Source organism: Siniperca chuatsi, linkage group LG4, assembly GCF_020085105.1.
Source record: "Siniperca chuatsi isolate FFG_IHB_CAS linkage group LG4, ASM2008510v1, whole genome shotgun sequence".
Classification (NCBI taxonomy): Eukaryota; Metazoa; Chordata; class Actinopteri; order Centrarchiformes; family Sinipercidae; genus Siniperca; species Siniperca chuatsi.
This window is the reverse complement of record NC_058045.1, coordinates 8195524-8217161: the sequence shown is the minus strand read 5'-3', so window position 1 is coordinate 8217161 and position 21638 is coordinate 8195524. Positions and strand designations below refer to the sequence as shown.

Here is a 21638-nt window from a genome sequence, read left to right as displayed (position 1 = left end):
GCATAATGTTATGTCAATACAGCAGCGGTATTATGCCAATACAAAGCTGCTGGCATACGCCTTAAAACAACACACTGTCAACCGTTTTTTTTAATATGTATTTTTCCCCCCCTCAAAGATTTTGAAGAAATAAAATTTCATTCACCTGTCTTGTATTGGAGTGACACCAGAAATCTCAGGACAGCCACTGTATCTGAAAACATGAGCAAATATAACCAATGCTATCTGCATGGATTGATACCACAGGTAAGGGTAAGTGAGAAAATATTTTTTATTATTGGGTGAACCAATTTTTTTTTTATCATAAACCTGCATTGCAGTTAAGTTATAGCATTTTGCTAATTATCTGGCTGTTCTAGCGGCGTGAAATCAACAGCAAAGACCGCTTGACCATTGTATCTACATTAGCAAGTTTCTCCCCTCACTGATCATATCATTCAGCCCTACTTCACATTAAATATTATACAAAAGCACAAACAGACATACAAAAAAATGGTGGCACATTATTTGATGAGGGTAATGAATCAAAAATACTATAATTGACTGTCAATACTGCCCGGCTCTGCTCCCTACACCACCCAGCAGATGAAGTAGTAGTGATGTAGTCTTTTGCTGAGCTTCCACAAACAGCCCTGCGATGTGGCAGCTCATCATGCTCCAAGACGCCCTGCAGCAGCTGACGAGTCATTCAGAGCCAGAGCCATAACAGTCGCATGCTTACTGCTGCACCACCCATAAAAACAGGTGATTTATCTGGACCATGTGTCTGTCCTGTTGGTGAGCTCTGACCGCGCAAGTATGCCAGTGACACCTTTGCTGCACCCATAATAGAAAGCAAGCCAATTTGCCTATTAATGCACATGATTTTTGAAAGCTCAGCATTGTGTGTTTGGACGTTACTCTTCCCTAAACCATCAGGGGTCACAACAACAACAACACATGTCACATGATTTTGTTTGGTCACCAGTGCTGATGGAAAGCAACCTAATGCTCCCCATTATTTGTGGTCACTCATATTATTAAAACTTCTTTGCCTTGGGCTTTTTTGGCAACCAGCAGCACACTGCTGTCATGCTTTGTTGGGGATAAAAAAGTCAAAGTTCACATGGACACACATAATGCTTCGGAGAAAAGAGGAAAATCAGTCAACTGAAACAGCTGTTTGCTAGTAATACACTCAAAAAAAAAAATAACTTAATGAGTTGCTTTTTCTTTCAGGAAACCAATGGCCTTATAAGCTGATTCAACAAGACACAGCCTCTAATGTCTTGGTAATATCTTTGACAGCTGTCAAGTAAGACATAAAGGCTCCCTCTTCTAGCCCCATCTATTTTCACCACTACAACAAAAAGAGGCAGATTATTCTTTGACAGGTTGAATAAGGATTCACAAGTTTGGTATAAAAATATCCTTCTGACAGGCTTGAAGTTGTAACTTAAAAACTGGTCACAGAAAACAGCAGCAGGATTTACAGAACATTTGCTGTTGGACCCCTGAGCAAGAATCACTCAGACTCATGGACCAGGTTTGAAAAAACAAAAACAAATGATGACCGGATGTCGCTTAAGGCCAGAAGGCAGAAACAGAAGAACTGCGTTTTATTCGATTTCCATACCAAGTGGTCGACCCTAATCAGTACTTTGTGGTTCTGATGAGACGTTATTAAAATATTTTCCTCCTGGCATTAACTCCAAATCAGCTCAATATGGCCTAATTTCATTGTTGCATTTCCCCTGATGAAGACAGACATGTTCAATCAGCCTCTGAATGGGCCACATGTTAACAGACGGCCAGCATCTGATGACAAGGCCCGCCCCATTAGCTCCATAATCACACCAAGTGTCCCTACCGGTTATGGATGACGTTGCTAAAGTAAAGCTCGAGTGAATGAACAGTCAAACACCCAACTAGATAAACTCTGCTCACACCTCTGTCAGTGTCAGATGGAGCATGAATTTAAATCTTCAGGTGGAGTTTACCAGAACAGGCAGGCACCTTACAAATGCATCTCAAATGAAGAGACAAACAGCTCACTAAAAGCAGCAATTACACTTGATTACTTTGAAAGAGTGTGCTTACTGCCCTGACTTACTCAGTCATCCATTATTCTAACCTGTGATAGGCAACAGAACATCTTTGATTAATACAAAACTCCTCTTACTAAACGTGTAATTTTGTGTTTTCAGTTTATGCTAACAAATATTGTATGTTTTTCTATGGCTGTGTCCAAAATATCTCCCTCATTCACCACATCCTATGTTATAGACACTACATAGTTTACGCTATAGTGAGCAGTAAAATGAGATTTTGGACACTTTTTAAACATTTTATGTCACAATGGAAACTGACACATTGCATTGTGGGATTGTAAGCAAAAAGTACTGTACACGCTGTGCACAATGCTTTTTATCGTTCCATAGCTAAAATTTTGAGGGTAATATAGACCTAATGCATAAAACTCACACTCAGAATTTAGACGCTCAAATGAAATTGCGGACATTTATATCATACACTAGGCATGCATAGTAAATAATCTGATTTGTGACACAGCCTACAATTGTGCACATAAGCTTTCTGCGCCACAAAAGGCATTAATCCAAAAGAAGTTCTCTTGTTGTCACATCGCTTCAATCCAATCCATCACTGCTACTCTTGACTTATATACTATATAAGTCCACTCAAGAGGGCCTTTTCAACCAAACAGCTGATTCCACTTTATGTGGACTGCAGACGCTGACTTATACGGCACAAGCATGCTGACCTGGACAGTGCATAATCTTGAAAACACTACGCTAATTTATATCCAACTTTAGAATCATAAGCTCAGACATACCATAGCTTATTTTGCTGCTGTAACATGCCTCTTTGTTAATAACTAAACAGCCACATGATACTGATAATTTCATGGACATGGTGGGTGCATCTGGTCTTATGTAATCCTGTCCTACAATATCTTCTGTTTGCAAATCTTGCAGAGGAATTTGCTCAACCTTCGATCACACCACCCCACATAGGGGACGTGATTATGAGCATTCCAAGGCTATGCATGTAGCTCCAAGACCGCCAGTCTTGTAATTATTGCCGCGCCAAGCTAGCAGCAGGAGCAGAGAAACAGGTGACAGCCAGATCAGAGCCCTCCTACACTTGGCCTTAAACATCTGGCTGCATGGCACTCTCCCACCACCGTCGCCGCCACCCTCGTAGTAAGGGGAGAGAACAGAACAGCTGGCCCGAGCAGCCCCCGGACTCTGTGCCAAGATCCTACACTTCGCACAGATCAACAGCTCCGCGGCCACAACAAAAGGGATCCCTGTGACGCTTATCTTACTGACATAGCACTACGGCTGTGTTGGCTGCCAAAGCATCGCGCTTAAGCCCTGATAGTCACTCTCACTGTCAACAAATAGAGGGATAAATCAATCAAATACAGCTGGGGCAAGATCTAATCACCACCTTACTGTCCCCAAGTCAGATATTCTAGAAAAAAAACTGCCTTCAGTGAAATATTATAGAAACCAAACCATTCATTAAATATAAAACTCTTTAATTTTCACCAGCTTTCCTCAATTTGGGATTAAAATCAGGATTATAAAAAATTAGGGTGGCAAAGAATTATTTTCATGAATAATTAACTGACCAATTATTTTCTCCATTAATCAACTAACTGTTTGGTCTACAAACATTACAAAGTAGTGAAAAGCATCCATCAGTTTCCTGAAGAGTTCCATCTTCAAATTTCTTGTTTTGTCCAACTAACATTCACTAAAGATATACAACTTTTGTCACATTAAAACAAAGAAAAGCGGCAAATGCTCAAAATTGGGTAAATTGGAGCCAGGGAATATTGGCATTTTTGATTGGAAAATTACAATTATCAAAACAGTTGCCAATTATTTTTCTGTTAATTGAATGTTTCAGTCAGCAGAACTAAATAAAAAAGGATAAAAGGATCAAAGATATAGGTCAAGATCTGACTTTGCAGCCCTTCATACATACTACACTGAGATAAAACTACTAAAAAAATGGTTTGAAGAAACACCCTTACAAAAAACAGCCTGCTCGTGAAATTTCCTTAAGTGCAAGACCGTGAAATCAAAAGGACCAGGCCCATTTTGCTGCAAAATAAAGATAGCACTCCTGAAAGTGCAAACATTTAAATTTTAAACAGTCTTGTAAAAGCAAGCTGTGGTTTTGGAAATGTTTTTGTCCAACAGGATTAGCTTTTATGTCGAGAGGACCGAGTTATAATATGGACCTCTGTGCTTGGTGAATGTCTTTTCTCCCTCCCTTGTTTACATGCTCTGTCACAAGATTTCCATTAATGGCTCAATAATGTAGCAAACCACGTGTTTTCTGCCGTTAAGCAAGCTCTCTACATTCAACATGGACGGGGGCACCAGTGCCTGTGAGCTGCAGCTAACGACGTTAGCTAGCTCGATGGCTAGCAGAGAGACAGGGAGGGACTGGGAGTGCGCCAGGCAAGCCGAGCTGATAGCCCGTGTGCTGCCTACAAACATGCTTCACGTATGCTGTTGATATTTAGCCAATAAAACTGAAAAACAAACCGATATTAGGTGGCAACAAAATGTATTATTAGTAAACTTTACGTCAACTTAACACGGCAACTCTACTCAACGCACTTCCCTTTAACCCGTTGATAAGTGGACCGTTTTAACACTTACCGTCTCGATCGTGCACACGTCAACGTAAACTTGCTCAGTGGCAATTAACTAACTAAAGCGCCAAACAAGAAGGTGGTGCTGTGTTTGCACAAGTAAAGTAACACAAAGACACGCTGTACTGTTGTTTTTAAAAAGCTAATCGATGCTGTTTTTCTGGACTGATACCGAAACGTGCGATCTCCGGAAGCACATGTCACTTGACTATTGTAGCGCGCCTAGTATCAGATACCGTCGCTAGCTAATTGCGTTTTCTTCCAATCACTTCGAGTAGTATGTGTTAGCTCAGAAAGTGTGTGCTCAGCCGTAGTTAGGAGTGGTGTAACATTTACTCAGCCGACTTCTGTTGTGGTTACACCCCTTATTATCTAAGTTAGACAAACTACTTAAACTCCAGGTGAGCGTACCGTCACTGTTCGCATGATTAGCAACGTTAGCATCCCAGTTGCCAGTTAAGCTAACGTTAGCTAACTCCCAACTCGCCCTGAAGTGTGTTGTTTGCTTCGTCGCTTTAAAAAACACTCACAAATGTTTGCGATGCTGGCGAGAGAGGTGCTAACGCAGCGGCTAACGACAGTTGGATTACTTACATTGTGTCGCTCGAAGTCATTAACCGACTTTCGGCCAGAGGGTGGAAATCCAGGTTGTACGTCGAAGTCATGCTCAAAACAACGTCTATCTAACAATGAGAGGCGACGTCCGCTCACTCGCAAGAGGCTCAACTCCGGCGAGACGGCGACAAGACGAAGCAGAACAGGTGCAGGGAGGGGGCGTCTTCTTCAAAACTGCATGAGAGAGAGGGAGCGAGAGGGCACCGATATCCGCCTTATTCCTTCCTCCTAATTTCTCTCTCTTCCCCGACTGAAATAAAATCAGGCAAGCCGCTGTCACACTGCACACCGAGCTGCAGCAAACCAGAGGCGTGGCCTCTTTAACAAAAGTCTGAAACCATGCTGCTGCTGCTGCTCAGCAAGCCTCACAGCGCTTGTAGCCCATGTAAAATTACTGTAATGCCCCTAAAGGGACTGGCACGTGGTGCTCTATAGAGAGTTTACTGACCTATTTGTAGTTCATGTTTTATCTGCTGCGGCCTCACCATTATATTCTTATAGTGACTGACATTCTGCATCCTTTTCAAAGATAAAAGGAACATTAGAAGAATTAGATCCTGTCCATCTTTGTTGTGAAGGGAGGTTAGTCTGTGGATGAGTCAGGGATCTAATGATCCTGATTAGAGAGCCATTTAAAATGTTTAAATATAGTACCCAGGTCATTATTGTCAAGATTAATAATGCTGTGCTCCTGTTTCCATAATTTCTCAGGAGTCTAAATTAGGCACCTACCTTTTTTTATTGGATTACACAAATAAATAAGACTTTCCAGCTTGTTTATTGCCGTACATTGTAGATAGATCCATAAATATCTTCCAAACAAAAGTGAGATTTTTTCTTGCTGCCTTGCTTTTCCCCAGGGTCACAGGTCATGTTGCCCTTTGTGTTGGGGCTGTTGTTCCCTGGGGGAGGGGGAGCCTATCTTCTTTTGTTGTGCTAGACTTGCAGGGCGAGGCCTCTACACTTGAGGGGAAAGGTAGGGGGCCGTTGTCAAGTACTGTTTGCCATAGCAGAAAGGCAGGGGGGGCTAGCCTAATTATCAAACAATTCATTATTGCTCCTGCAGCTGCACAATCCAAAAATATTATTCATAGGGATTGTTAAGAAACATCCCATTCATGAAATCCAACTTAATCCTCGTATCCATAGCAATTTCAAGGCAACTTGGCACCAGAGCAGAGTATGCTCTATTAAACAGTGCCTACAAGAGGTTTGTTTGCATAATGTGATATGCAACCTATTTTGCCATACATGTAGACAAGCCCACTACGCGACATGCATTACCATTAAGCTTGAGGGGCTGCTATAAAAAGGTAGTCTAAACCTCTCTGGAGAATCAGGTTTCATTAAAATGGAGGAAAAATACAATAATGTCATCCCATCTGCAGCATCCACATATTTCCTTTGACTCAATTAGATCTCAGGGGATCTTATTGAATAGCTTTGTTATAAAAGGAGCAGGATTCTTGTAAAGTGCAGCTCCTCGTTCTCTTGTGGGTAAGTAACATACATACAGTACAGTTTTCTGTACAGTACATAATATCATCGCACCAGTTTATTTAGCATGTATCTCCTTGGCTTTTCTAAGAGGTGTTTGGTGGAGTGGATTCCAGACGCAGATGACTAGTTGCTGGCACCTTTTAATACTAGCCTCCTATTCCTAATCTCAGATTATTACTACTATAATCCTATCATAATCGTCCACACGTACCATGCTTTTGTTGTTTACATCAAATGTTTTCCCCTCATGCAGTGGAATTGAAGTCCCTCTCACTCGTCATCATCATCATCATCCAGCGTTTAAATTTGCACCCTTTTCGAAACAAACCGCACAGTGTAAAAATAGGCCAGCTTCAAACCCAAATGGGCCACATCATGTCTTTTTGAACACTTTGCCCTGAACTTGGAGGCACACTTTTTATTAGCTCTGCCTTTCGTGAAAGCATTTGCAGAATGGCGACCAACTAAAAGGCTCTCAAAATGGAGAGAGAGAACTTCATCTTATCATGCTTTCCAGAGGAATTCTACTGTGTCAAGACGTACTAAGACCACATGATAACACTACCTTATCAGGGTCTAGTTCCTCTAAATTTATGCAAATTCCAAGATGGATGTAAATGTTCTTTCGTGTTCTTTTAAAGATCATTGATATCTTTTGTTGTTTTTGGCTGAGAGAGTATAGTGAGGACTGGGTTGGTTTCAGTAGATATCAGGTTTGTCTTTTTCAGTGGCCTGTATTCCAAACACCTGCATCACTGACACATTTATTTCTCTTTATTTGTAGTTCATTCAAGTGTCTGAGCCTTTGTTCAACTTTGAAAAGAGGAGGAAGGTAAGTTAAGTGAAATGAGAATGCTATAAGGTATTGATTTTACTATTTTGATACAATTTTTAAAAAAAAAAACTAAAACACTGCTTCCTGTTTGAGTCATTTTTGTCTAGGGAAGATGGAATTGATATGAAGGACTAAATTCATTAGATTTAAATACATGGGTTTCTGGGTTCCTAGAAGAAAAAAAACATATAGGGACACCAGAGGAACACCACCCTGCCCACAGTCACACAGTCATAGCATGGGAGAACGCCTCAACTGGAAACAATACATCCTATGACAATATTCAGCCCAGACAAAGAAGCAGTCCAAATACGGGCTAGCCCAGATTTGAATGAGGGGCCAACCCCAACGTACCTCATAGGCAGGTCCTCATTCCTGACAGAGATCCCGGCCGCAGAGGGGGGACAGCGCATGCTGTTGGCATACAAACTCTGCACCAGGGCCAGCTCAGAAGAGTGTTCCAACATCGGTGCTCTGGAAAAATCCACCCGGTGTAATGGACACTTTCTTCTCTTTCCTCTATGTGTTTCTCTCCCTTTCTCTGTCTCCCGCCCACTCCTTCTCCTCGGTTTAGTGCAGCAGAGCGGTGCCCACCCCCTCCGCTCAGTGGCGTGGCTGAAATAATCGTCTCTGACAGCTCATCGTGCGCTAATGCATTGTGCTGCCTGCGGCAGCCCAGTTTGCAGGCTGTAAAGCTGTGGCCACAGTAGCACTCTTGCACTAATTGACACCCATATTAGGAAAACTTCAGAAAATTGGACATTGATGATTTATTCCCACTGTCAGATTGGGGAAAATGAGAGGAAACATCGACACAGTTGCCACAAGATCTCATGTTGGCATCACAAGAAGGTTATCTTCAAGTCTGGTATCCTAAAAAAATATTTGTAATGTTAAACATTCTGCTCATCACTGAGCACCTGTACATATTGTAGGTAAATATTAGATCCATTCTCTATTCAGCTCCTGTGGGGATGTACATCACACTGTCCCTCCATGTGCTGGCTGATAATAAACTGGTGGGTGACAGGTAGAGAGCTTTCCTTGACAACCCCATGTCATTATTATTCTGGAGTAGACAGGGATAAAGATAGCCTGCTAGAATATGAGCAAACATTGTAGTCAGCATGAATACTTGTTAAATAAGGACAGATTACAGTACAGCCCAGTTGTTCACCATTTCAGACTGCAGTCAATCTAAAATACCTGCAGTGGTTGAAAGTTAATTTAATTGCCTGTGACTCTGCTACAGTACTCCAGAGCATAATGTATGTATACTCAAATGACAGCTACCTGTATGTAATTCTACAGACTGATTTATGATAGGAAATGGTTCTCCACATTACCGTTTACTAAAAAACACCTTGCATCTTGATTTGCATTGGACAAAGCTCGTTTGCATGTGTTCTGAGCCATATAGTTGGGACTATGATGAAGGCAAAGCTTTGAAGCTGCTGAACACTGCAGAACACATATTCGCTCATAACTAACACACTTAAAGAACGTTTTGCCATCACTGTGGCGTTCGATTAAAGATTTTAAAGTAATTTGACACAATATACTTTGCACAAAACCCAGGAGAAATTAAATCTAGGTCTCATTCTCCCATAGGTGTTGTGTCCTGTTAGAGTAACATGACATTAAGTAGGAAAGTCATCTGAAACAGGGTCATGTCAGTGTGTGCTGGTATCATAGTTTAGAAGGCCAGCATGAAGAGGCTCCATTTCCTCTGATCATGGCAGAAAAATCCTCTTCATTTCAGCCCTGCTCTCGCTGCTGACATGAATATTTTAAACACTGATGTTGAAACACAGTTCTTTATGATGTTTTGCTGCTTAGTATGACTGTCAGTCATACTAAGTGCCACAGAGCACAGAATAACTGGTCTTTCTTCCTGCTCTGATCTACCAACATAAGAGCACAAACAAATACTCAGTATGATAACGTTGGGTCCACTAATGCTTTCCAGTAGAAACCTCATTTAAAAGATGTTCCAGAAGTAAAAATAATACAACACACAAAATGGTATTCGATTGCCATATGAAATGCATTTGTAATAGAATGAACTTGTGAAAGCCGTAACATCACGCAGGAAAGATGCATCACTATAAGAAAACAGCCACATCCTGTTCCTGTGATCCTGTGCATTTGTGAAGAGAAAGGTGGGTCTTTGTGCATGCTGCATTGAACAAAATGCACTCATGCCTGTAATAAGTAAAATAGCAGCACGTTTACAGAACTGCACGTGGTCTCATGACGAGTGAAAGCACCCATCAGCTTTCCCTTTTTACCACCGGGCTCCCTTGAGACTGACTGCACAAACAGATACTGTCTGTGTTTTCATGGGTTAAAACTGAAACTGTTGCAGCTCAGTACACACTGTGTTCTGTCGCGTGTGCAAATGCAGAGTTTTTACACTGAAGAAGTGGAATTAATTTGTCGCTTGAATTTGAAACATATCACTTATCATATATAAACAAGCAGCTTATTCTGTATCACAGCAGCATTATATCCTGTTTATGTAGATGCATCTGGACAAGGTGAAAACATTTTTTACCTAATAAGAAATAAAGACTTAATCCTTTTTACATCAGACGTTCTAGAGCTCTAACTTTACGGGTACTGGGCAGTAAAATTTATGATCCAACAGATGCTAGTAACAAACTTTGACTGTATGAGACCTGACACCAGCATGTGTGATAGACCACGAGAGGCCTACAACCATGAGTGGAGTTAGCATTTTAGCATTAGGCTCTGCTAGCTATGATCTTCGTGACACTTCAATTCATATGAAGTATAAAATAATGACCTTTTGGTTAAAACTTGACTTATTTGCAAATAATTTATCACTAAAGTGCTTAGTTAAATATTTTACATACTGTATTTCCCCCTCTAATTCTGTGTGAATTGACTGTGGGTGGGTTTGCTTGAGTGATTGCATTTCATATGATAAAAAGCTACACCACATTGAAATGTCAGCTTGTTTTGAATATGCAGAAGTCCTTTTACTTCCCCTTTATTTTGGCACACATCATTTTTTTCCACTTCCTCTTTGATTTTGTGTGATCGGAAGACACTGAGCAGGAGTGTTTTGTTTATTTGACTATTCATTTTAAAAGGATTACTACATGGTAGCAACACCAATGTACATGCACAATTAAAAGAGCATCAAGGATAACAAATAAGTCACAGGACTTATTTCCATTGTGGTCCTTGTAGAGGTGTGTGTGTATGCGTACTTGTGTGTGGAGATAGTGGAGTATGACATTAATGACACATAACAGCACAAAAAACATCTATATACAAAAAATACTCACATTGGGCATTAACAGGCATTATTCTGACAACAGGCTAAAGTACACACTTCCTATTATACTAAAACCGGTCCATTAAATGAGCTGCATACAACCCTGTCATAACAGGGGTATGTTATCTAAAAGCAAGTGTTTCAGTTTTGCCTTAAAGTGACTGGGTAGTCTGTAGTCTGTTTAATGCTATTAGCAACCTTATTCCAATCCTGGGCACCCGAGTATCTGAAAGAACTTTTACCCATCTGGCTACTGATTCTTACCAGTGTCAGGTTTGCTACACTGGACCTGGTGTTGTGCCTGTGAACCTCTTTGACCTGTGGGAATTAGTTTAATAAGTAATTTGGGGTTACACCATTTACAATTTTATGAACCTGACAGAGTTTTAACTGTGTCACTCTGGACTCCACAGGGAGCCAGTTAAGCAGCATGAACTGGTTCCTCCCTATGTGCTCTTGTGGACTGAGACCTAAGACCACTCTGATCAGTTTATTTTGGGAGTCCTGAGGTTTTATCTTCCATAGCTTGGGAAGACTACAGTACCAGGATGTGCTAGCATAATCAAAATGGCATTGCATTAAGCTGGATGCTACGACTTTCCCTGTCCAGGAATGCTGACTTTCTGGCCAAGAACTTAGTTCTGGCAATCACTTTTCCTACCACTTTCAGGACCATACCTGCAACCCCCACATGGCCGTCAAGTGTACAGCCCAAGTATTTGACAGATGTTTTAACACACTCAAATAGAGAGAAGTGAATAAGTAAAGGGAATATCTCAACTTTAAAAATAGTCAGGTGTGCCTTTTTAACTCTAGATAATATCAAGCAGCTATATCTAATGAATGTATCTGAAAGCCTGATGTTTAATCCTAAGTATTACTAAACTATGACTGTACTCACCAAATAAGAGCAATGAACAGCAGAGCACCGTGAAGACATGGAGTCAGAACTAACTTTTAAAAGCAATCAAGACAAAAGTCAGCCTATTACCACCAAAAATATAGCAGAATTAGAGAATTAATGTCTGAACAAGATTTAATCAAACTAATCCATGCCTTTACCCTTAGTAGGTTGAACAGCTTTGGCTTTTCTCAGGTTTTCCTAAGAGCTTTTTGACAGCTGCTGCTCTGCACATCACACCACTCTAATCAAAGAATTTTTTTTAAAGGACTGCTACTGTTTATGTCATTGAAAGGTTTTGCATGAAAATACATTTCTGATATTCTATAATATCAACCAACTAGATGTCTGAGGTCAGCCAGCAATGGTCTGCTGATTGTTCCCAGAAATAAAGAGAAGCACAGTGAATCTGATAAACATCGAGGCCTTTCAGAGGTCAGTATGTAAACTCAAGCTTGACTGATAATAAAACCTTCTGCTATAGATACAACAGTTGACATTTAACTTCAGAGAACGTAAAAAGTTAGATCCTACATGCAAAACTTGCATCATAAAAATGATTTACTATCTCACAGTGGATTCTTTTCTATGGAAATCTAAGTCTTAATAGCTTCTGAGGGGCTGTAAATCATGTTTACAGTCAGTCATCTATAGATTCTCTCATAAAGAATGGCAATTCTGGAGCTGGTTTTACTTAAAGGCATGCTCCACACGAATCAACAAAGAGACACACATCTTTTTTTACATTCATAATGTGGTGAAACTTTTTTTGTGAGCCTGCTGTGGCGTCTATACCTGTCATGAGCGGCATGCCACAGTGTCTGTGCATGAAGAATGACACCGTGTGGTCACTGAAGGAAAAGCAAAAACAACTCTGCTGCAAACGGCACAGGAGACATTTTTAGATGCAAGAAATCAGTTCCACACAATCCACAATCAATCTTTTAGATAAGCTACCCCGTACAATGTGACCGTAGAGCACTCTCCCACACATCTTATGTAGGTGAAGTGCTGCATGACAACTCAGCAGAATAGCTCTAAATCTAGGCTAATGCATTGCACAGACTGCTGCAAGGGAGGATCCGGAACTTGATCTGTAACCAACTGCACGCCGCTTCGACAAATTCAACTGATGACAAATTGTTTTGTCATCAAGTCTAAATTGAGCAGGAACAAAGTTCAACTTCTGAAACTCGGTTTGTTAAAATATTTCCAATCTATTCTATGTGTAAAGCAAATGCAAACAAACAGCTAGTGGAAAAAAAGAAGGTAAACAGAGATGTCTGTCCAGGTTGAAAATAAAATAATGTACAATTTTGATGGTAATGAGATTTATGTCTTAAAGTCTGTGAGTACACAGACTGTTCATCTTTAATATTGAAATATCAGCGAAATGAATTACATTACAAGCACAGCTACAGTATAACTCCGGGACAAATCCATATGAAGAAAAAATACAAATTTTAAATTTAAAAAATGTACAGAAATTACAGAAAATCATTTGAGTTAAAAACCAATATCTGAAAATGGATTTAACAAGTCAGAATCCTAAGAACAAAATGCACTTGGCTTGGAAGTTGGTATTGACACATTTATACACACCTGATGCCATCATCATTATATACATGACATTTCAATGATACTGCAGAAAACTGGGGAAAGGTTTGACTTACAGGTCATTCCTCTTGTGACAACACGGAGGTAACAGAAATAAAGACGATGGATGTTAGTTGTTCTCTGGTTCTCTGTTTTGTTGAGCTCTCATCATAGACAAATTGTCATGGTCTCCCTATACAAACATAATTGTCATAATCTCCTACGACTGGACATCCAAAACAACAAGCAAACAATTTACAGGTGAAAAGGGAAAATCAGAGCCCACATGAGAACTAAGGCTGGATATGTGCTGGTTAAAGCCTTTTTTCTTGCCAACTCACAACGCATCATGGCTGACGTCATTAAAAAAATCATCCAATGTTAGTATCAGCCACAATTTTAAACTTCCTCTTTTTTTTATTTTACAGCAGTGCCACGAGTGTTCAGTGATGGCTTTATGTCCAAAAAAGTCCAAAATATGTGCTTTTTGCATAGTCTCAATGCAGTTTGTGTTTCCTTTTCTTGTGTTTTTTGTCCTTCTTCTTGCTGGAACATTTAACACAGAACCACTGCTGGTCCTCGGGAGGGGCTGTAAGGATCCCAACACAAGGCCTGAGCACACAAGAGAAGAAGAGAGTTCAGGTTAGTGAAAAGATGCAGAGGATGCGGCTATTTTTTTACATTTCTCCATGGTGTGTAACACCACATTAGTATTAGTCCCAAACCATCACAGGATGTTCAGTGAGGTATGAGACTTTCTTCAGTTCAGTATGCCCTGTTAACAAAATAATTACTGTCAAATAAGCACCAACAGTTCAATCAGTGCCTGAAGAGCCTGTCAAGTTGCCTGGCCATGGAAAAGCTGATGTACACTACTAAAGGCCACCTACAGATATAAAAATATGGGGATGCTTCATGCATTGGAAACCAAGTTACCTAACCAATTCTGTACTTTCTGATAAAAAAACATTTTATATGACAGTATGATGAACTAATGAGTTAATATGTATGTGATTTACTTAATTATTTTTTAATTATTAGGGTTTTTTTTGTGTGTATATGCATCTTTTTTGTTTCGCTTTTTATGCCATTATTTAGTGTGTAATTTTTTTTAAACCAATAAATATATTGGACTAAAATAAACAGATACATAAATAAGTTTGATACCGTCCATTTAAGTTTATGTGTGGAAGTTCCTCCTGGACAGCTTTGACAAACTGATGACAAAGAGGACAAATGAGAAACCAGAGCTGGAAGATGTCACTTACATCTATCATTTCGAAGCATAATGGTTTCCTAGTTACAATGTGCGACGACCTGATGAATTGAAGTTTGGTGATGTTGCGTCTCTGGAAACATAAAACAACCAAACTAAACTAAACTATTGGCACCATCACCCGAATTCATCTATTACAGGGCTTGAGCCTCGCTGTAATGTTCCTTTGTGTGCATTTCAGTAAGAGACAAGCTGCAGTAATCCAGGAATTATCCACTGCCCTACTCAGACAATCACTACTGATGGACGGACCTCCAAGACTACAGAGAGTAAATGTGTAAAATTTGAAAACAGGGTGAATGCAGTCTTGACTTGAGTATGACATTACGCCAGAACCGTTGAACTGCATGTTAAAAATCTTAAAACTGTACTGCTGGCTCTAATGGTTAACTTAAGTTAATTATAAATATTATAAACTTTTCTTAATTAACTTTTTTATATTTGCAAATATGCACATTTGAGTCTTTTGCAATAAGAATGGTGCATTCCTGTCATACTGACATTTGTTTACTCAGTTTTTCTTAAGCACTATATGCAAACATTTCAGTGGCCAATGAGCCATCATTTTTACATTTTTCAAAATAAATAACAAATGTCTTCATTTGTGTTTCTTTTGTGTTCACTACTGTACCAAACTGTAACCCCAAAACTGAGATACATACCAAACTGTGAAATTTTGTGTACCATTACAACCCAAATCTTCACCAACACAGGCACAAACACACATCAGTGAATCAAGGATGTAACTGGTGGTAATAATTGGAACTCAATTGTCAACTATGCAAAACTATTATCCTGTATAAAAGCACAACATGATACAAAGGGGTTCATTAGGCCAGAGAAGAAAAGGAAATAAGTCTCTTACCAATGATACCAATCATCACAGTCATCACATCCTATCATGGGACTGCCATCATCAGGTTTGTTGCATCCAGGACAAATCCAGATCTGATTTCCCCATTCATCTAGGATCTTAAGTAAATACATATAACAGAAAGCATTAGCAACACACCGCTCAATGACAAAATAGCTATTACATAAACAATGCAGATTAGTGAAAAAAGGGGCAAAAAATAACATGAATAACCATGTTTTATCTTAGGTGTAATTCATTTGCTGTCCACCTAGACTGAAAAAAACGGTTAAAGCTGAAACACACTGCATGTACTTTTGCTTTACTTCAAGATGAACCACACTTTATGAAAATATTGTTGTCATATGCATAATTATGATATATATATATATATATATAATATAAAAAGTGGTGAGTACGAGTACTCACCACGTAGGTACTGACAGTCTCAGTTACTACGCTGCGGACCGGTGTTTTGAAGGACGCGGCGGGGGGAGAGAGCATAGGGGCAGGGGAGAGCAGTGACGAAGGGGCCGGAGCTGGCGGGAGTGGAGAGGCAGGTGGAAGCATAGTAGGTGCAACTGGGGAGAGTATTGGAGGAGGCGGGGGCGTCCGAGGGCGATTCCCAGGTCCAGACTTGGCAGCGGGGGTCTTGGGTGCTGGCGTCTTGGGCTCTGAATTTGGAACCACCTTGCTGATAACACTGGTGATGGACAGAGACAAATACAAGTTAACGCAAATAGTAGACTTTACCATCTCTATGTAAGCTATATAATGTAAAGAATATAAATACATGTCAGAATAATTTTAACCACTATGTGAATTAAATATGTAGTAATACCAGCATGGTACCCTTGGGGCATTTTTGGAACATTTAAATCTTAGTGTTTTAATATGTACTTGTTTTAACGGCGTAATGTATATTCTTACTTATTATATTATTTATAAATTAATTAATTTGCTTTGTATAATTCCTTTTTATATTCTAATGTATATTATTGTTCTTCGGTATAGTGTATTGTTTTTTACATGTACTCAGGTCTCAATCTCAGTAGGACTCACCTGATTAAACACAGGTTACATATTTGCAATTTTTCTATATTAGCAGAAATACCACACCTGAGTTTCGGTAAAGATATCAAAACAATACTTTGAGTGATATAAACGTGCTTTTTCCTACAAAACCCCATTTTTCATGTAACAAAAGAAGCCAAACATTTTTCAAGTACAAGAACTTTGTCTAATTAAATAGTCTACAATTGTTAATATTTTGATTTAAATCAGGAACTATCTTATCAAAAAATTAGTAAACAAGACTATGAATCTGAACAGACATTTGATGCCAGCAGAAATACATATTTTTCCCCCCCACCTGTAGTGCTATCCATCTTGATTGTTTTGGTGTGAGTTGCCGAGTTTTGGAGATATTGGCCGTAGAGATGTCTGCCTTTCTTGAATAAAATGGAACTATATTCTTGTGAGCAGTTTCATGCAGGAGCTATCGGTAGAAAGAAAATAGTTCCTACATGAAACTGTTCACAACAAGGTCTGTGGATTATTTTGAGTAACCGGGTTATGATTTCTGGAAAGAGACATTGCTGTTGAGTTTTTCAAATGTATTTTTTGGCGCTTTGAGCGTGCCAAATAGTCCCATTATATTCAAGAAAGGCATCACTACGGCCGATATCTCCAAAACTTGGCAACTCACCCCAAAACAATCTAGATGGAAAAACAGCACTACGGGTAAGAGGAAAAATTATTTTGAGGTGAACTGTCCCTTTAAGGTACTTGACAGTTTTTAACACTGCTATAATAATAATTTAAAAAAGACACATTTCAGTCGGTACCAAAAAGTATTAAGGTTCGATATCCAGCTCTAGTAATATGTAACATGATGATACTGCTGCAGAAACAATCTTTCTAAATCTATTTAAATCTTTTAAATGGTGCAAGAAAAAGAGAATGTCACGTAACATGCAAAGAGGTGATGGAAGGAATATTCCCAGAAATATCACTAGAAACATTCATTCAATGCTTACATTTTGTCCTGGCCTGCTCCCACCCTGAGTGTCAGTCTGGGGATGACTGGAGACGGTAAAGCTGCTGGAGTGTCCACTTTCACCTGAGGAAACAGGAAGGACAAGGTAAATTTCAGAGAACCTCTGACACCACAGACGCATCTACTGAACAAAAAAACGTTACCTTCTCCAATCGAATTCTCTCTTTTTCTTTCTCTTTTTCTCGTTTTTCCTTTTCCCTCTCCTTTTCTTTCCTCTTCTCTTCTTTCTCCCTCTCCTTTTCTTTGGCCTTCTCTCGCTCCTTATCCTTCTCCTTGTCTTTCTTCTTCTTCTTCTCCTTCTTGTCTTTCTTCTTGTCCTTCTCCTTGCTCTTTATGTCCTTATCCTGGAGGATCGGGGCCAAAGGAGGAAGCATGGAGGGTATGCGCAGGCAGGCAGAGGGGCTGAACAGTGGTGGGACTTCACTCAGAGCAAAGGGGGCTAACGCAGATTGTTTCTGCCTGTCGTCCTTGCTTCGGTCTTTACCCTTGTCCCTCTTATCTTTGTCCTTTTTACTTTTTTCTTTATCCTTCTTTTTGTCTTTGTGTTTCTCTTTCTCCTTCTTAGGGCCATCTCCATCTCTGGTTTTTATCTTGAGGGAGCCCTCAGGCAGAGTAAAGTCTCGCTGAACAAAGAGCTCATCATCCTTCATTCCGAACTCCTTCCAGGGCATCTTGCTGTCCTTGGAAAACTCCTTGTTTTTATCCCTGTTCTTCTCCTTGTTCTTCTCTTTCAGCTTGCTCTTATCCTTTTCCCGGTCTTTGTCTTTCGGCTTGTCTTTCTCCTTCTTCTTCATTTTAGTTTTGAGCTCCTTCTTTAGCTTTTTCTTGACATCTACTGATGACACAATCTTGTTCTTCTCCTCAAACACCTTGAGCAGAGGTTCAGGAGTAGGTGGTGAGGCTGATCCCGAGGACACATATTCTCCTTGGTTAGGCGGGGGTGCCGATGGACCACCCTGGTTGACCTTTCGGATCACCTCATTGATTGAATCATCCATAGTCCAGTTTCCTAGGCCTGCGTGTGTGTGTGGGTGAAGTGGTGTTGAAGTGTCTTTTACAGTGTTGTTGGCTCCTATCAGGACTTTAGGCGTAGACGGTTCCATGATGGTCAGCCTCCTGGGGCTGGAGAATCCGTTGCTATCTGAATCAGAGCCCGAGGAAAAAGCAAAAGGATCAGGCTCCCGTTCAGCACACGCTCTGGCAATCACAGCATCAATGGAGTCATCGATGGCTGTATTATCAGGCTCCAGTTTCTTGAAGGGGCCCTCAGCTAACTCCCTGTCCTCTATATTCAGACGCATATGGATGTTTTCTTTGCCCATCCTCTCACTCAGCGCAGACAGCGGTAGCTTATGCACACCATCTGTCTTGCTCTGGGGTTGGGATGTTTTAGCTGAAACCATCTTTGGGCTCTTGGGGCTTTTAGGACTCTTAGTCCTCCCTGGGGATTTCTTTCTTTCCTTAGATGGTTTTGGAGATTGAATGGGACTACCACCCACTGGAACAGGAATGACCCCTTTAGGGGACTTAGTCCGTTGTCTCCCAGGGGATGAGACCCTAGGCTTTCTTCCTGGAGTGGTGAGGCCCTTTTGATCTGAGTGTTTTGGTACTACCGGCTGAGGTCTGAAGGAAGGCAGGGCTCCAGAAGGTGTTTCAGGTGACAGGGGGTCAAGGCTATCATGAGTAGGCAGCATGCCTGGGGGAACACGTTGAGGGTTGAGAGAGGTAAGGGGCTCCCTTGGCTCAGTGCCCCATTCTGGGCTGAGGCCAGGGTACATGCGCGGCCTCTTGGAGGTAGGCATCATGCCCATAGCTGCATCAGGACTGTCCAGGTGCCTCTTCAGTGGGTGGTTCTCATCGTTGACCGTCTCGTCTTCGTCCATTTCCTCCTCATCCTCTTCCAGTGCCACCTGCATAGCCTCGGCTGAGGTGCCCATGTCAGCAAGGACCTCCTCCTCCTCCTCTTCTAGAGAGGAAAGGAACAAAAAATTAGTTGAGTTTCAATTCATCTCCAAGGATTCCCACAACCACACTGTTTTAACACATATACAGGTTATTCTGATGGCCCATTCAAACTGATTTGCCACAACCCAAAGATAGTTTTATACACTCAGTTGCCAGTTTATTAGGTAAGCTTAGCTAAAGCTAGAACCGCACTCTAATACAATCCTACCTTCATGAAGGTTAAAATGTTCACTTTTTGTTGAAACTGTTATAGAGCTATATTGATTCGGCTTTTGGAGGATGTAGTTTGTGGTGCTACTGAACTGTACTGTTTTGTTTTGAAAGGTCATTCTAATATTTAGTCCACCCTCATTGATATAACTGGAGTGGATAAAATATTGGAAAAAACAAAACAACAAAAAGTGATCATTATAGCCATTATGAACATAGCATAAATTGCAGGGCTGTTTCGGACCGCTAGATGAACCCAATACTGGCAAGTGAGTGTATATTTGTATTATGCATATTCCGTCAACCGTGGATTAGTTGAAAACATGTTGTCCACCAAAAAGAAACTCTCAACCTGTGGGTAAACACTGAATACACACACACACACACACACACACACACACACACTCAGAGATTATATCTATTATATGGACTGACCTTCTTGTAAGGAGACCAGGGGTGGCATGTAATCTGGAATATAATCCTTCCTTTCCTCTGCATCTCGGGCTCCAGGTTGGGGAAACTGCAGGACATTGTTTTTGCTAACAGGAAAGAGCGGTGTTTGATGGGTGAAGGCCACAGGCTCCAGGTTGTGGACGTAGTCCTCCAGTTCACTCAGACTCACCCCCAGCAGCCTGAAGGCCTGGCTGACATCGTCCAGGACTGGATCTGTTCTTCCATCTGAAATGCAGCATCAAAACAAGCCATTAAACCTCACTCAAGCACACACACTGCATGCCTCTTGTTCACTAAACTATACTGTTAAGGCTGATAATAGTCTGGGACAAAGGTTTAACTACATACTATTGAAGGTACTGCATACAAGGAGGTGCCCTGACTGATGCTGACACTCAACCTGAAGCAAGAAGTAATGCTCAACAGGTCTCACATTGACAGAGTGAATGTTTTTTTACAGATAATACAGTGCTTAGGTGCTAATGCATGTGACATATACTATTCACAATGTGGTGCCCACAGCTGGGCAGCATCACAGCCACAATAACAATACATGGAAGCTGCTCAGCTATGTAGCTACTGTACTTTTTGACACATCAGCCTTTGCTAGGGGGCGCCAGCTACAGAACCAGTCAACAACAACGTGATCGACTACTTCAGGTTTATGGGTTGAAAAAGTAATCGGGGTACTACACGAAACACTTACAGAGCTCAGAGTACCGATGGCAGGCCCTGGCCAACTGCTGGATATATCGATGCAGCACATCGGACAGCAGATCGCACGCAGTGAGCTGAACCGCATCCCAGCCCAGAGCCTGGCAGATCTGCGCCACCGAAACACGCAGCAGCGAGCGGGCATAGCTCTCGCACATCTCGCTGACTTTGTTACGGTATTAATCCCGGTCAGTTCCTATTCCAAAACATGCTCACGGTCTTCATGTTTCACGGAACCCCCGAGGGGTTTGACAAAACCCGCTACAGCGGTTAATTTTAGACATCTACTTCAGTAAATATATTGGCGCTTTCGCCAGAGTCGCCATCTTGATTCCATCGATAGACCCATCCCCGAAATCTACATCGCACATGCGCACAAGTCAGCGGCTGCCTACACAGCTCTGCTGTGTTCGAGCGGTTCATCAACGTCTGGCGATGCGCAGGAACTCAGTTTGTCAAAGTAGTAGTTCAAACGTTGCTATTATGTACACAGACGGCGGCAGTTATACTAATTTGTTGGACCGGTCCACTCACTGTATTCATGGCTGAAAGGGACTCGCTCTAAACGAGTTACCAGCGATTTGCTCAGGACGTTTTTAACGTACAGAACACGCCGACGATCAATTTCGGTTTTCGCTTCACATCCGCTGTGTCACACTGAAGTTGGAGAAAAAACCGT

The 21638-nt window shown here is 41.0% G+C and overlaps 2 protein-coding genes across 15 annotated transcripts in view; both read right to left on the bottom strand.

Moving 5' to 3' along the window:
* The window catches only part of LOC122874247 (CUGBP Elav-like family member 2), a 30782-nt gene extending 22612 nt beyond the window's left edge, over positions 1 to 8170 (bottom strand). For 2 of the 13 annotated variants that reach the window (XM_044191827.1, XM_044191826.1), the window contains exons 1-2: positions 7980 to 8166; positions 146 to 193 (exon numbers count right to left, since the gene is read on the bottom strand). In XM_044191827.1, coding sequence (XP_044047762.1) covers positions 146 to 193; positions 7980 to 8092 — 161 coding nt within the window. In that variant the 5' untranslated portion in view covers positions 8093 to 8166. Of the gene's footprint in view, positions 1 to 145; positions 194 to 4682; positions 4974 to 5269; positions 5684 to 7979 lie in introns of those variants that run through there. The other 11 variants (XM_044191830.1, XM_044191832.1, XM_044191824.1 and 8 more) reach the window with 10 other exon arrangements.
* Positions 8171 to 13159: 4989 nt separating this feature from the next.
* On the bottom strand, positions 13160 to 21613 carry taf3 (TAF3 RNA polymerase II, TATA box binding protein (TBP)-associated facto). 2 transcript variants are annotated; one of them, XM_044194622.1, is made up of 7 exons: positions 20952 to 21613; positions 20228 to 20470; positions 17761 to 19583; positions 17598 to 17680; positions 15988 to 16261; positions 15571 to 15677; positions 13160 to 14041 (listed from the first exon to the last, which is right to left on the bottom strand). In XM_044194622.1, exons 1-7 carry the CDS (start codon positions 21115 to 21117, stop codon positions 13927 to 13929), a joined length of 2811 nt encoding a protein of 936 aa, XP_044050557.1. In that variant the 5' UTR covers positions 21118 to 21613; the 3' UTR covers positions 13160 to 13926. The 2 variants fall into 2 exon arrangements, with proteins under 2 accessions (XP_044050557.1, XP_044050558.1); XM_044194623.1 differs by having other exon boundaries at positions 16003 to 16261.
* Positions 21614 to 21638: the final 25 nt, after the last annotated feature.